General features: G+C 51.0%; 1 protein-coding gene across 6 annotated transcripts in view; it reads right to left on the bottom strand.

Annotated features, from left to right (window-relative positions):
• Positions 1-15,706, bottom strand: part of LOC147121665 (tubby-related protein 4-like) — a 426,260-nt gene that overhangs the window by 209,987 nt on the left and 200,567 nt on the right. For all 6 annotated transcript variants that reach the window (XM_085982109.1, XM_085982110.1, XM_085982112.1 and 3 more), the window contains one exon: positions 11,161-11,295. In XM_085982109.1, coding sequence (XP_085838235.1) covers positions 11,161-11,295 — 135 coding nt within the window. The remainder of the gene's footprint in view (positions 1-11,160; positions 11,296-15,706) is intronic.

Here is a 15,706-nt window from a genome sequence, read left to right as displayed (position 1 = left end):
TTTAGTTAGTTATATCCTTTCCCACTTACTGATTTAAGATTTTTAAACTCAGGCTCCAACCTACGCTCAATCTCAGTACCAGGCCCAGCCTCTCCACCCTTCCCCAGGTGTAGTCCTCCACTTCTGCCAAGCACTGGGACTGACAATTGCTACTTCTCAGCCCAAAGCATGGTGGTCTCAGTTTCACACTCACCCGTGCTTACTGAAACAGCTACAAAACACGCCAGTACCAATCAGGGCTGTGGCTGGCTCCAGAACCAATGAGACAGACAGACAGGAAGACAATCCAGTTCGAAAGAAGTGTATTCCAGCCCAAGTCCTGGCCCCCTGTTCCTTCCCTGCCTGAACCCCTACTCCCTCACTCACTCCTTCATATTTTGCCCATTAAGTCACCTAGCTTCATGTGAAATTCCTTAGACATTGGGGAAAATTGTGTGTTACAAGTGAAAAATTATGGTAAGTACTGCCTGTATAGAGCAACTAAAACTGATTAAAGTCAAAAAAGTCTGTTTTATTATTCACTAGCTGGAGTGCCCGGCGGTGCCGAGGCTTTTTCGAGGGCATGTTGTTGTTGGAAGAGAGAGAGAGAGAGCGACTGGGGGGAAGAGAGAGAGCGACTGGGGGGAAGAGAGAGCGACTGGGGGGGAAGAGAGAGCGACTGGGGGGGAAGAGAGAGCGACTGGGGGGAAGAGAGAGAGAGCGACTGGGGGAAGAGAGAGAGAGCGACTGGGGGAAGAGAGAGAGAGCGACTGGGGGAAGAGAGAGAGAGCGACTGGGGAGAAGAGAGAGAGAGCGACTGGGGGGAAGAGAGAGAGAGCGACTGGGGGAAGAGAGAGCGAGCGACTGGGGGAAGAGAGAGCGAGCGACTGGGGGAAGAGAGAGAGAGCGACTGGGGGAAGAGAGAGAGAGCGACTGGGGGAAGAGAGAGAGAGCGACTGGGGGAAGAGAGAGAGAGCGACTGGGGGGAAGAGAGAGAGCGACGGGGGGAAGAGAGAGAGCGATGGGGGGAAGAGAGAGAGCGACGGGGGGAAGAGAGCGACTGGGGGGAAGAGAGAGAGCGACTGGGGGGAAGAGAGAGAGCGACTGGGGGGAAGAGGGGGAAGGGGAGGGGAGGGGAGGGGGGAAGGGGAGGGGAGGGGAGGGGGAGGGGGGAAGCGGAGGGGAGGGGGGAAAGGGGCGGGGGGAGGGGGGGAAGGGGAGGGGGGGAGGGGAGGGGGAGGGGAGGGGAGGGAAGGGGAGGGAAGGGGTGGAGGGGAGGGGGTGGAGGGGAGGGGGTGGAGGGGAGGGGGTGGAGGGGAGGGGGTGGAGGAGAGGGGGTGGAGGGGAGGGGGTGGAGGGGAGGGGGTGGAGGGGAGGGGGGGTGGAGGGGAGGGGGGGTGGAGGGGAGGGGAGGGGGTGGAGGGGAGGGGAGGAGGGGGTGGAGGGGAGGGGATGGAGGGGAGGGGGTGGAGGGGAGGGGGTGGAGGGCAGGGGGTGGAGGGGAGGGGGTGGAGGGGGGGTGGAGGGGGGAAGGGGGTGGAGGGGAGGGGGGGCGAAGGGGAGGGGGTGGAGGGGAGGGGGTGGAGGGGGGGCGAAGGGGAGGGGGTGGAGGGGAGGGGGTGGAGGGGAGGGGTGGAGGGGAGGGGGTGGAGGGGAGGGGAGGGGGTGGAGGGGAGGAGGGGGAGGGGGGAGGGGAGGGAGGGGGGAGGGGAGGGGAGGGAGAGTCCCCGAGCCCCCTGATCTCCCGAGCCCCGCCCCCATCACACGAGCCCCACCCCCCATCATCCGAGCCCCGCCCCCATCACCCGAGCCCCGCCCCCGATCTCCCGAGCCCCGCCCCCCGAACTCCCGAGCCCCGCCCCCCATCTCCCGAGCCCCGCCCCGCCGGATCTCCGGAGCCCCGCCCCCCGGATCTCCGGAGCACCGCCCCCCGATCTCCCGAGCCCCGCCCCCCCCTGATCTCCGGAGCCCCGCCCCCGAGCCCCGCCCCGATCTCCCGAGCCCCGCCCCCGATCTCCCTAGCCCCGCCCCCCCATCTCCCGAGGTCCCGCCCCGCGATCTCCCGATGTCCCGCTCCGCGATCTCCCGATGTCCCGCCTCCCGATCTCTCGCCCCGCGATGTCGCGAGCCCCGCCCGCCCGGTGTCCCGAGCCCCGCCCCCCGCCCTCCCGAGCACCGCCCCCCGCCCTCCCGAGCACCGGCCTCCCGCTCTCCGGAGCCCCGCCCTCCCGAGCTGGCTTCAAGACCGCCGATTGCGGCTCAGAGACGGCCGGCGGGCCCGGTTGCCGGGGTAACCCTTCTCGCTCTCCAAGCCGATTGCGGCTGTGAGAGACGGCCGGCGGGCCCGGTTGCCGGGGTAACCCTTGCCGTTCTCTAAGCCCCGCCCGAGATCCGCACTCCCGAGAGCCCCGCCCCCCTGCCCGAGCCGAGCGGAGAACAGAGAGAGACGCCGCGTCTCAGCTGCTCCTGCTGCGCGCGCACCCTTTAGTAAGGTAGCGGCGCTCAGCTGAGGCCCGCCCCTCCAGCCTTCACAAAGATGGCGGCGATCGGGGGCCGCTTGTTGACTGGGGCCGGGAGGTGCCTAGCTCGGGTGTGGGTGCGGAGGAGAGGCCGAGGCTTCGAGGCCTACCTGGAAAAACGGGGAAAGGTAGGAAAGTTAATGAGATTAGATAAAAGATTTAGAAAGTAATTAACTTTTTTTTAAAAAGAATGTGTTTGAAAAGCAACGTTTTTTTGAAAGACGCAGAAAGCGGTAAAAAGGAAAAGTTTGGAATCAAGATGGCGGCGACTCACCTCGGTTCAGAACGATAAGGCCCGCCCACACACGCACCGATTGGTCGACCGTCAGGTCACCAAAGCGTAGGATTGGTCAATCGTCCCGTCACTCGACCGTAGGAGGGCCCGGCCGCACGCGCCAGCAACCCGGCGTACGATTGGTCGACCTCGAGGTCACTCTGTCGCTAATGAGCGGATAATGAGATGCTAATGAGCGGAATGTTGAAGGTTTTTCGGATACCGCGGGCGCGATTTTCGTCCGGCCGAAACGTAAATACGCTTACCAGGGTTTCGGAAAGGTAAGCTTTCTTTCGACGTAACGCACGCGTAGGTACGCTCTGTAACTTTCGAGCGCATAGCCGGACAGACGCACACCCGAGGACAGACAGACAGACAGAAGGACAGACAGAAGGACAGACAGAAGGACAGACAGATAGACAGACAGAAAGAAGTATGCGTTTATATATATAGATTATGCATCTCAGAGCAGGGCATTCCTTTTGGTGTTCTGATCGACATTCAATCCTCAGCCACGACGAGCAAAGCAGAATAGCTGGTCATTTAGCTCATTGCTGTTTGTGCGGCCTTGATCGCCTACAAAAAAACAGTAACTACACTTCAAAAGTTCTTTATCAATACGTCCTGAGACATCCTGAGGATGTGAAAGGCACTATCGAATAGGGAATTCAGGTGAAACTTCTTTACCCAGAGAGTGGTAATAATGTGGAACGCACTAGCATAAGGAGTAGTTGAGATGAATAGCATAGATTTCAGGGGAAGCAAGGATAAGCACATGAGGGAGAAAGCAATTGAAGGATATGCTGATGTGGTGAGATGAAGAGGGGTGGGAGGAGGCCCGTGTGGAGCATAAACACCAGCATGGACCTGTTGGGCCGAATGACCTGTTTCTGTGCTGTAGATTCGATGTAATTCTATGTAAAAGTTTTTTATTACATCAACCGTGTCCATATGCAGCAAGACCTGGACAACATTCAGACTTGGGCTGACAAGTGGCAAGTAACATTCGCACCACACAAGTGCCAGGCAATGACCATCTCCAACAAGCGAGACTCTAACCATCTCCCCTTGACATTCAATGGCATTACCATCGCTGAATCCCCCACTATCAACATCCTGGGGGTTACCATTGATCAGAAACTGAACTGGACCAGCCATATAAATACTGTGGCTACAAGAGCAGGCCAGAGGCTGGGAATTCTGCGGCGAGTGTCTCACCTCCTGACTCCCCAAAGCCTTTCCACCATCTACAAGGCACAAGTCAGGAGTGTGATGGAATACTCTCCACTTGCCTGGATGAGTGCAGCTCCAACAACACTCAAGAAGCTCGACACCATTCTGGATAAAGCAGCCCGCTTGATTGGCACTCCATCCACCACCTTCAACATTCACTCCCTCCACCACCGGCGCACTGTGGCTGCAGTGTGTACCATCTACAAGATGCACTGCAGCAACTCGCCAAAGCTCCTTCAACAGCACCTTCCAAACCCGCGACCTCAACCACTTAGAAGGACAAGGGCAGCAGACGCATGGGAACATCACCACCGACAAGTTCCCCTCCAAGCCACACACCATCCTGACTTGGACCTGTATCGCCGTTCCTTCACTGTCACTGGGCCAAAATCCTGGAACTCCCTTCCTAACAGCATTGTGGGTGTACCTACACCATATGGACTGCAGCAGTTCAAGAAGGCGGCTCACCACCATCTTCTCAAGGGCAATTAGGGATGGGCACTAAATGCAGGCCTAGCCAGCGACGCCCACATCCCATCAATGAATTAAAAAAAACTGTTCACTGGAAGGATCTATGAAAAGAAATTATTACAGGGTGGGTGAATTTCATTTCATAATCACGATAATCCATAAAAAATATTTTGGTCCTGAGAAAAAGATGTGCAATTCACAATTACCTATTGCTACAGTACTTTTCTGCCATTAAGTCCACTCATGAACCACATCAATGTATGGTGGTGTTTCTGACACTGGCTTCTAGAATTTATGCAACAAAAAAAATCCTGAATCTTGCAGAAATATATTCAACTATATGTGAAGAGGTTCTAAATATTCTGGAAATACTGTAACATTGTAGTTTGACTCTGGAAATTAAAGTAAAAACTAGACCTTTTATTCAGCAATCCGGCACTCTGAGCAGAGTCTTGTTCAACGAGGACACAAGTCATAACTGGTGCTACAGTGTTGCAGCCCTATTTCTGACCTAGGAGGTGCTACAGGAAACTTTGTGATATCCGGCACCGACGGGACCGAGCTGTTGCCGTCCCATCAAAACTGCCGGACAAACCAGCGCTAATGTTGAAACATACGGAAGCTTTTGAGTTCCGTATCTAGCAACAAACCCTGTTGCTTAGCAACAGCTTCTAAACAGTCAGCCGTAGCTTGCAAGCGTCTCTGTAGCTAAGCAACAGCTTTAGCTAGACCTTGCAGAGCCTGACTAGTGAAAAAAAAGCAACGAAAAGAAAAAAAACTTACTGAACCGACTCCTGAATTTTGCCGGTTGCTCGAGCATTCTGGACAGTTAACCTCCGGATAAACCAAAGTTTCTTGTATATGATTATGTTGTATAGAATTATGTAGAATATACAGCACAGAAAAAGGCTCTTCGGTCCAACTAGTTTCACAGAAATCACAGAAACCCCACAGTGCAGATAGAGGCCATTTCGGCCCATCGAGCCTGCACCGACACATATCCCACCCGATCCCCGTAACCCCTACACCAACACATATCCCACCCTATCCCCGTAACCCCACATATTTAATCCCCCTAACACTAAGGGTCAATTTATCATAGCCAATCAACCTAACCCGCACATCTTTGGACTGTGGGAGGAAACCGGAGCACCCGGAGGAAACCCACGCAAACATGGGGAGAATGTGCTGGTGTTTATGCTCCACATGAGTTTCCTTCCATTCCATCTACCTCATCTTTGCCTTTCAGCATATCTTTCTATTCCCTTTTCTCCCGTGTATTCGTCTAGTTTCCCTTTGAAAGCAACTAAGCTATTTGCCTCAACCACTTCCTGTGGTAGCAAGTTTCACATTCTAACCACTCTCTGAGTAAAGACATTTCTCCTTATTTCCCAATTGGATTTATTAGTAAGTAGCTTATATTTGTGGCCTCCAGTTTTGGATTCTCTCACAAGTGGAAACATTCTCTCCACATCTACCCTGTCCAACCCTTTCATAATTTTAAAGACCTCTATCAGGTCACCTTTAAGTCTTCTCTTTCCTAAAGAAAAAAGCCCCAAGCTAATCAATCTTTCCCCATAGCTGCAATTTCACAGTTCTGGGACTATCCATGTAAACCTTTTTTGTACTTTCTTCTATGTCCTTTTTATAGTATGGAGACCAAAACGGTGCACAGCACTCCAAGTGAGGCATGACCAGGGCCTATACAAGTTTAACATAACTTCACTATTTTTGAATTCTATATTCCTAGAAATAAATCCCATTGCTTGGTTAGCATTTTTAATTGCTTTGCTGACCTGTGATGTTGCTTTTAATGATTTGGTCACCTGTATCCCTAGATTCCTTTGTTCCTCTACCCCATTCAGTTTCTTATTTTCTAAAATGTAGGTAATGTTTCTATTTTTCCCACCAAAGTGCATCATCTCACATTTATCAATGTTAAAGTTCATTTGCCACTTAACTGCCCAGTTTGCAAGTTTTCTAATGTCTTGTATTATGTTGCATTCTCTCTCAGTGTTGGCTATACCCTCCAGTTTGGTATCATCTGCAAATTTTGATAGTTACTTGTTCCCAAGTCCAAATCTTTAATATAAATTATGACCAACAATGGCCCCAGCTCTACTTTCTACCTTCTTCCAATCTGAGTAACTACCCTTTACTCCTACTCTCTGCTTTCTATTTTTGAGCTAATTATCAATCAATTCAGCTATTTTTCCCCCAACTCCTCATGCCCTAAACTTTGTCATGAACCTACCGTGTGGTACCTTATGAAAAGGCCTTTTGAAAATCCAAATATATGACATCTACTGCATTATTGTTGTCTACTGTTTCCATTACCTCAAAAAAATTATATTCGGTTATTTAAGCATGACTGAGACTTTCAAAATCCATGCTGACTATTTTTATTCCATTTTCAGTCTCTGGAAGCTCTTCTATCATTTCTTTTAGTGTAAATTCCAGTATCTTTCCTGTCACTAATGTTGGAGCACAAGAACTGGATCCTTCCCCTCCCTTTCCAGATTCTTTTCTAGCCGTTTTGAGATGTCCCTTACCCTGGCTCCAGGTAGGCAACAAACCCAATAAGACTCTTGATCCTGACGACAAAGAATACTATCTATCCCCCTGATTATCGAGTCCCCTATAACTACAACCTTTCTACTCTGCACCTCCTCCCCTTGGACAGCCTCCTGCTTCAAGGTGCCTTGGTCGCCATTCTGACCACCCTCCCCACAGTCCTTCTCCTTATCCTCACAGGTATGGAGTACTTTGTACCTGTTGGACAGGAGCAGTGTCTGATGGACCTCCTTCACTACCTCTCCTACCCGGCTGACTGAGTCACACTCTCCCTTTTCTGCACCAGTGCTTTCCTCTGGTGTGTGACTGCACTCTGGAGTAAATTATCCAGTAATTCCTCCTCCTCCATGTGTCGGAGTGTCTCTAGCTCGGACTCCAGCTCAACGACTCTGAGCCAGAGTATCTCGAGGCAGAGACATTTCTTCGAATGGGGCAGTCTGGGACAGTCTTGTTGTCCACAAACTCCCACATACTACAAACCCAACACACTGTCTGCACTGCCACGTCTTTACTAATTACTTAATTTTAGTTATCTGTAGTTTATTTTTTGAACGAATTGATCACTTGTGGTCCAGATTTATTAAATAGGTTAGTTTAGCTTGATGTTAATTTAATTAGTAATTAGTTACTATGATCAATTACTTAGCTATTTATCAGTTATTAGCATCTTTAAATGGAGTTAAAATTTAATCACTTAGCTCTTTTCCTTTGACTTGCGCTTACTTGCATTAATATTAAATCCTTACTAACTCAAGCTTAACACTAATCATTAAAGATACTAAACACAAAGGCATATCTAGATACCTACCTGTATCCTTATCCCCATTTCCTCGGGTTTTGCCGCTGCGCTCTCTGTGTTGATTATGATGTCACATTTTTACTGATTATTTACTGATTTACTGTTGCCCCTTGGTTTAAATTACTCAGCACTTACCCCACTGCACCAAATTCCCATTCACCAAATTTCCATTGCCATTCTGTTTAGCAAGCCACTCCGTTTATCAGATTCTCCCAGCTCTGTGGGGTTGGGCTGATTCTGCTGGTCTCTTCTCCCTCTCTTCCCACAAGATGTAATCCAGCATCATGAAATGCAACTCAGCAAAGAGGCAAAACTTCCCAAAGCCAACAACTGAATATTTACTCCCTCCAAGTCTGGATTCAAACTTCCACTCTTGTGGCTAGGAGTCAAATACACTACATCTCCAAACTAATATTTTAATACAGTACAGTGCAGTGTAGTGTAGTTTGGGACTGCACCCTGTAGGAAGAATGCAGAGGCAATGGAGGCTACAGCACAGATTAATTGGGATGCTGCCTAGCATGAGAAAATACATACCTGAAGACGTGAACATTTTTCGTTATGGGGTGATTTGATAGAGGTGTTTAAAATTATGGGTTGATTTGATAGAGGTGTTTAAAATTATGGGTTGATTTGATAGAGGTGTTTAAAATTATGGGTTGATTTGATAGAGGTGTTTAAAATATGGGTTGATTTGATAGAGGTGTTTAAAATATGGGTTGATTTGATAGAGGTGTTTAAAATATGGGTTGATTTGATAGAGGTGTTTAAAATATGGGTTGATTTGATAGAGGTGTTTAAAATATGGGTTGATTTGATAGAGGTGTTTAAAATTATGGGTTGATTTGATAGAGGTGTTTAAAATGATGGGTTGATTTGATAGAGGTGTTTAAAATGATGGGTTGATTTGATAGAGGTGTTTAAATTATGGGTTGATTTGAGAGGTGTTTAAAATATGGGTTGATTTGATAGAGGTGTTTAAAATATGGGTTGATTTGATAGAGGTGTTTAAAATGATGGGTTGATTTGATAGAGGTGTTTAAAATTATGGGTTGATTTGATAGAGGTGTTTAAATTATGGGTTGATTTGATATAGATAAAGAAAGACTTGCATTTCTACAGCGCCTTTCACGACCTCAAGACATCCCAAAGCGCTTTACAGCTAATGAAGTATTTTTGAAGTGTAGTCACTGTTGTAATGTAGGAAACGCGGCAGTCAATTTGCGCACAGCAAGCTCCCACAAACAGCAATGTGATAATGACCAGATAATCTGTTTTAGTGATGATGTTGATTGAGGGATAAATATTGGCCCCAGGAGGCCAGGCCTTGCTCTTCTTCGAAATAATGTCATGCGATCTTTTACGTCCACTTGAGAGAGCAGGCGGGGCCTTGGTTTAACGTTTCATCTGAAAGACAGCACCTCCAACAGTACGGCACTCCCTCAGCACTGTCCTGGAGTGTCAGCCTAGATTTTTGTGCTCAAGTCTCTGGAGTGGGACCACAACCTTCTGACTTAGAGGCGAGAGTGCTATCCACTGAGCCATGACTGACACTTATATAGACTGTTTCCAGTGGTTAAGGGACTAAAACCAGGGCATAGATAGAAGATTAAATGCAAGAGTTTTAGGACAGCAAGCAGGAAATCATTTTTTGCACAGAGGATTGTGCCTGTGGAATGCACTGCCCTGTTGGTGATTGAAGCAGAGGCCATGTCAACATTTAAGAATAGGTTAGACAGGTGGTTGCAGGAAAAGGATATGGGAACAAGTCAGTCACATGGAATTAGGTCTACTGCTGATGTGGAAGATAAAAAACCAACATGGACGAGTTGGGCGGAACAGCCTGTTTCCATGTTGTAATTCTACACCAAGTTGTTCAAACAGCTCCATTTTCTCTCATGATAAGTATGAGAATTAAGGTATCTGCTAAGCTCTAGTTATTTATGAGCATGACATTCTGAAATTGAAGTTTAGACAGGATTTTTTTTTAAAGCAATTAATTAAAAAAGTAAGTACTTTAAAATAAGTAAATGCAATGTGACTTCCACAGAACAATATTCCCATGATCTCAAGTGAAAGAAGAATTCGCACTTAAATTTAGATTTTTTTTTAAATTGCAGAACAGACCCACAAAAAAAATTGGGTGACACCCCCCACCTTGAATGCACATTACATCAATGATTGCAAAAGCATAAAATCACATAGGTAATGCACTTTTAACATTACAATCATCCCAATAATTTTTGTGCACTTGTACTAAGGTGGGAATATCCTTAAGCCGCAGAATCTGCACCACAAATTTTGCAAAATTTTTTCTTCCACCCTCTTTTTGTGTTAGTAGTGTTAGTGTAATCTGGTCCTGGCTTCAATGGCGTCTAAGCCAGATGCAAGAAAGCACACTAGAATGGTTTGAGAATTTACCTTTGATCTTCTTCCCCTCCCACTTCATCTCAGCTGTGAGCCTCCCCCTTTCTGGAAACTCACTATGTGGATGACTGCTACAATTCCAGGAAACAGAGACACAACAGAATCTAAATGCTGTGCTACAAATTTAGGAGTTTTTCATACAACTATGGCACTGCTCAATTATGACGGTGTATACTGTACACTTGAGCACTGTAAAATCCTCAGTTTTTAACACGCATCTCTTTTATCTGCAAAAATAATTTTCTCTAAAATTATTTCTCTCTCCATCCCTTTTCAGTATTGAGCGAACACCACCATCTAGCCAGAGAGTGGATAAACAGCCTCTTCCCAGGCTTCTGTTAATGGGAGATGTACAAGTATGGCCCAAGGCAACTTGAGCTCCAATTAGCCCCCTCTGTATAAATGCCGCTAGACCGTACTCAATGCCTTAACTAACAATCCAACTGGGATTAGGAATGTGCCATTTTATTACTCCGTAGTACAGTATGTCATCAACCTTGTATCCTCAATCAGGGACAGGCATCTGTCTCAACAACGATTTTGTATCAAGTGAACATTGATGCTGTACTTCCCAGACCCACAGGTATTACCTCATTTTTTCCCCACTAGAATGCTAAACAGGAATAAGCCATATCAATGCTTAGGATTATTTGAATACCTATAATAGACTTGAAAGTCGTAAAGGGGTGCTATCAAATGAATGTACTTGGGAAACATTTGTTGTTTGGACAGAGGAAACAGTGCTGCATCATCTTAATTACAAAGGAATTAGATGAAATTTGTGTCATGGTACTGTGCACTTGCAGACCAATGAAAAGTTTAAATACTTTTTGATGAACATACTAAGTTACCATCTTGTGCTTTATTGAAACTGCATTTCTCACCTTTTAAACCTGAGTGGATAACAGTGGGTGACAAGTCATCATAGTTGTTCATCATGCTGATATCCCCAGATGTGAAGCTAACAGTCAGCAGTGGCTTGCTGTTTTGAATTGGTAGGGGGTATACTGCTGGACCATCTGCAACAAAAAATACACAACCATGACTTACAATTTATAGGCCTAGTTAAAAAGAGATTCATTTCTGAACTCGAGAACTATTTCTCCATCAATCACTCCAAATGGCACCAGTTGAGACCATTTTAAGACAGTTGATCAACTCAATAGATTTAAATAGGAATTGGAATTTACATCAAACTAATTCATTTTTTTATAAATAACCAAAATATACCTGCACAAAACCATTTTAATCATTTTGCTCTGTAACCTATGAGGGAACACACTGAAAGCAATCAAAGCATGCAAATTATGAATTTTGATTTTAGATTTTTTTTTAATTATTTTATTCTACAAATTCCAACGCTCCCAAATCCCTGTGTCCATTTCCATGGTTATTTATCTCCTCAGTCACCAGTTGGATAGGTATGAAATGCGAGCCTCTTAAAGGAAAACCCCAAGAAAATATATTGCTGGTCAAGTAATTTGCATATCCATCTGGTAATGATTTCCTGGATCGAGCAGCTCAGGATCAACTAGTAAACCACACTCCATTGCAACCAATGGTATATGGCAAGCTGTTCAACCATGCAGGATTTTCACAGCCAGGCTCATTCCTGTTATATACACATTCCAGCAAGGATCACTGGACAATGATCAGGAGCCGGACCCTAACCAATCTTTTCCCCCCTCCTTAGCCCGATGGTGCGGAGGCCAGTTGCAGCACCTTAGCCCGATGGTATGGAGGCCAGTTGCAGCACCTTAGCCCGATGGTGCGGAGGCCAGTTGCAGCACCTTAGCCCGATGGTACGGAGGCCAGTTGCAGCACCTTAGCCCGATGGTACGGAGGCCAGTTGCAGCACCTTAGCCCGATGGTACGGAGGCCAGTTGCAGCACCTTAGCCCGATGGTGCGGAGGCCAGTTGCAGCACCTTAGCCCGATGGTACGGAGGCCAGTTGCACCACCTTAGCCCGATGGTGCGGAGGCCAGTTGCAGCACCTTAGCCCGATGGTTCGGAGGCCAGTTGCAGCACCTTAGCCCGATGGTGCGGAGGCCAGTTGCAGCACCTTAGCCCGATGGTTCGGAGGCCAGTTGCAGCACCTTAGCCCGATGGTGCGGAGGCCAGTTGCAGCACCTTAGCCCGATGGTGCGGAGGCCAGTTGCAGCACCTTAGCCCGATGGTACGGAGGCCAGCTGCAGCACCTTAGCCCGATGGTGCGGAGGCCAGTTGCAGCACCTTAGCCCGATGGTGCGGAGGCCAGCTGCAGCACCTTAGCCCGATGGTGCGGAGGCCAGTTGCAGCACCTTAGCCCGATGGTGCGGAGGCCAGCTGCAGCACCTTAGCCCGATGGTGCGGAGGCCAGTTGCAGCACCTTAGCCCGATGGTGCGGAGGCCAGCTGCAGCACCTTAGCCCGATGGTGCGGAGGCCAGTTGCAGCACCTTAGCCCGATGGTGCGGAGGCCAGCTGCAGCACCTTAGCCCGATGGTGCGGAGGCCAGTTGCAGCACCTTAGCCCGATGGTGCGGAGGCCAGCTGCAGCACCTTAGCCCGATGGTACGGAGGCCAGTTGCAGCACCTTAGCCCGATGGTACGGAGGCCAGTTGCACCACCTTAGCCCGATGGTGCGGAGGCCAGTTGCAGCACCTTAGCCCGATGGTTCGGAGGCCAGTTGCAGCACCTTAGCCCGATGGTGCGGAGGCCAGTTGCAGCACCTTAGCCCGATGGTTCGGAGGCCAGTTGCAGCACCTTAGCCCGATGGTGCGGAGGCCAGTTGCAGCACCTTAGCCCGATGGTGCGGAGGCCAGTTGCAGCACCTTAGCCCGATGGTACGGAGGCCAGTTGCAGCACCTTAGCCCGATGGTGCGGAGGCCAGTTGCAGCACCTTAGCCCGATGGTACGGAGGCCAGCTGCAGCACCTTAGCCCGATGGTGCGGAGGCCAGTTGCAGCACCTTAGCCCGATGGTGCGGAGGCCAGCTGCAGCACCTTAGCCCGATGGTGCGGAGGCCAGTTGCAGCACCTTAGCCCGATGGTGCGGAGGGCAGCTGCAGCACCTTCGCCCGATGGTGCGGAGGCCAGTTGCAGCACCTTAGCCCGATGGTGCGGAGGCCAGCTGCAGCACCTTAGCCCGATGGTGCGGAGGCCAGTTGCAGCACCTCAGCCCGATGGTGCGGAGGCCAGCTGCAGCACCTTAGCCCGATTGTGCGGAGGCCAGTTGCAGCACCTTCGCCCGATGGTACGGAGGCCAGCTGCAGCACCTTAGCCCGATGGTGCGGAGGCCAGTTGCAGCACCTTAGCCCGATGGTTCGGAGGCCAGTTGCAGCACCTTAGCCCGATGGTGCGGAGGCCAGTTGCAGCACCTTAGCCCGATGGTGCGGAGGCCAGTTGCAGCACCTTAGCCCGATGGTACGGAGGCCAGTTGCAGCACCTTAGCCCGATGGTGCGGAGGCCAGTTGCAGCACCTTAGCCCGATGGTACGGAGGCCAGCTGCAGCACCTTAGCCCGATGGTGCGGAGGCCAGTTGCAGCACCTTAGCCCGATGGTGCGGAGGCCAGCTGCAGCACCTTAGCCCGATGGTGCGGAGGCCAGTTGCAGCACCTTAGCCCGATGGTGCGGAGGGCAGCTGCAGCACCTTCGCCCGATGGTGCGGAGGCCAGTTGCAGCACCTTAGCCCGATGGTGCGGAGGCCAGCTGCAGCACCTTAGCCCGATGGTGCGGAGGCCAGTTGCAGCACCTCAGCCCGATGGTGCGGAGGCCAGCTGCAGCACCTTAGCCCGATTGTGCGGAGGCCAGTTGCAGCACCTTCGCCCGATGGTACGGAGGCCAGCTGCAGCACCTTAGCCCGATGGTGCGGAGGCCAGTTGCAGCACCTTAGCCCGATGGTGCGGAGGCCAGTTGCAGCACCTTAGCCCGATGGTGCGGAGGCCAGCTGCAGCACCTTAGCCCGATGGTGCGGAGGCCAGTTGCAGCACCTTAGCCCGATGGTACGGAGGCCAGCTGCAGCACCTTAGCCCGATGGTACGGAGGCCAGTTGCAGCACCTTAGCCCGATGGTACGGAGGCCAGCTGCAGCACCTTAGCCCGATGGTACGGAGGCCAGTTGCAGCACCTTAGCCCGATGGTACGGAGGCCAGTTGCAGCACCTTAGCCCGATGGTACGGAGGCCAGTTGCAGCACCTTAGCCCGATGGTACGGAGGCCAGCTGCAGCACCTTAGCCCGATGGTACGGAGGCCAGTTGCAGCACCTTAGCCCGATGGTACGGAGGCCAGCTGCAGCACCTTAGCCCGATGGTACAGAGGCCAGTTGCAGCACCTTAGCCCGATGGTGCGGAGGCCAGCTGCAGCACCTTAGCCCGATGGTACGGAGGCCAGTTGCAGCACCTTAGCCCGATGGTGCGGAGGCCAGTTGCAGCACCTTAGCCCGATGATACGGAGGCCAGTTGCAGCACCTTAGCCCGATGGTACGGAGGCCAGTTGCAGCACCTTAGCCCGATGGTACGGAGGCCAGTTGCAGCACCTTAGCCCGATGGTACGGAGGATGTTGCAGCACCTTAGCCCGATGGTACGGAGGCCAGCTGCAGCACCTTAGCCCGATGGTACGGAGGCCAGTTGCAGCACCTTAGCCCAATGGTACGGAGGATGTTGCAGCACCTTAGCCCGATGGTACGGAGGCCAGCTGCAGCACCTTAGCCCGATGGTACGGAGGCCAGTTGCAGCACCTTAGCCCAATGGCACGGAGGCCAGTTGCAGCACCTTAGCCCGATGGTACGGAGGCCAGTTGCAGCACCTTAGCCCGATGGGGCGGAGGCCAGTTGCAGCACCTTAGCCCCATGGGGCGGAGGCCAGTTGCAGCACCTTAGCCCGATGGTGCGGAGGCCAGTTGCAGCACCTTAGCCCGATGGTACGGAGGCCAGCTGCAGCACCTTAGCCCGATGGTACGGAGGCCAGTTGCAGCACCTTAGCCCGATGGTACGGAGGCCAGCTGCAGCACCTTAGCCCGATGGTACGGAGGCCAGTTGCAGTACCTTAGCCCGATGGTACGGAGGCCAGTTGCAGCACCTTAGCCCGATGGTACGGAGGCCAGCTGCAGCACCTTAGCCCGATGGTACGGAGGCCAGTTGCAGCACCTTAGCCCGATGGTGCGGAGGCCAGTTGCAGCACCTTAGCCCGATGGTACGGAGGCCAGTTGCAGCACCTTAGCCCGATGGTACGGAGGCCAGTTGCAGCACCTTAGCCCGATGGTACGGAGGATGTTGCAGCACCTTAGCCCGATGGTACGGAGGATGTTGCAGCACCTTAGCCCGATGGTACGGAGGCCAGTTGCAGCACCTTAGCCCGATGGTACGGAGGCCAGTTGCACACCTAACGACTGCCCTGGGTCAAATCAGCACAACAATAATCAACCCTTTGAGCTGTATTGATTAGTATTACACAGGG

Source organism: Somniosus microcephalus, chromosome 3 (genome assembly GCF_052327205.1).
Source record: "Somniosus microcephalus isolate GS21.2 chromosome 3, FLI_Smic_1.0, whole genome shotgun sequence".
Classification (NCBI taxonomy): domain Eukaryota; kingdom Metazoa; phylum Chordata; class Chondrichthyes; order Squaliformes; family Somniosidae; genus Somniosus; species Somniosus microcephalus.
This window is presented reverse-complemented; position numbering and strand designations above follow the sequence as displayed.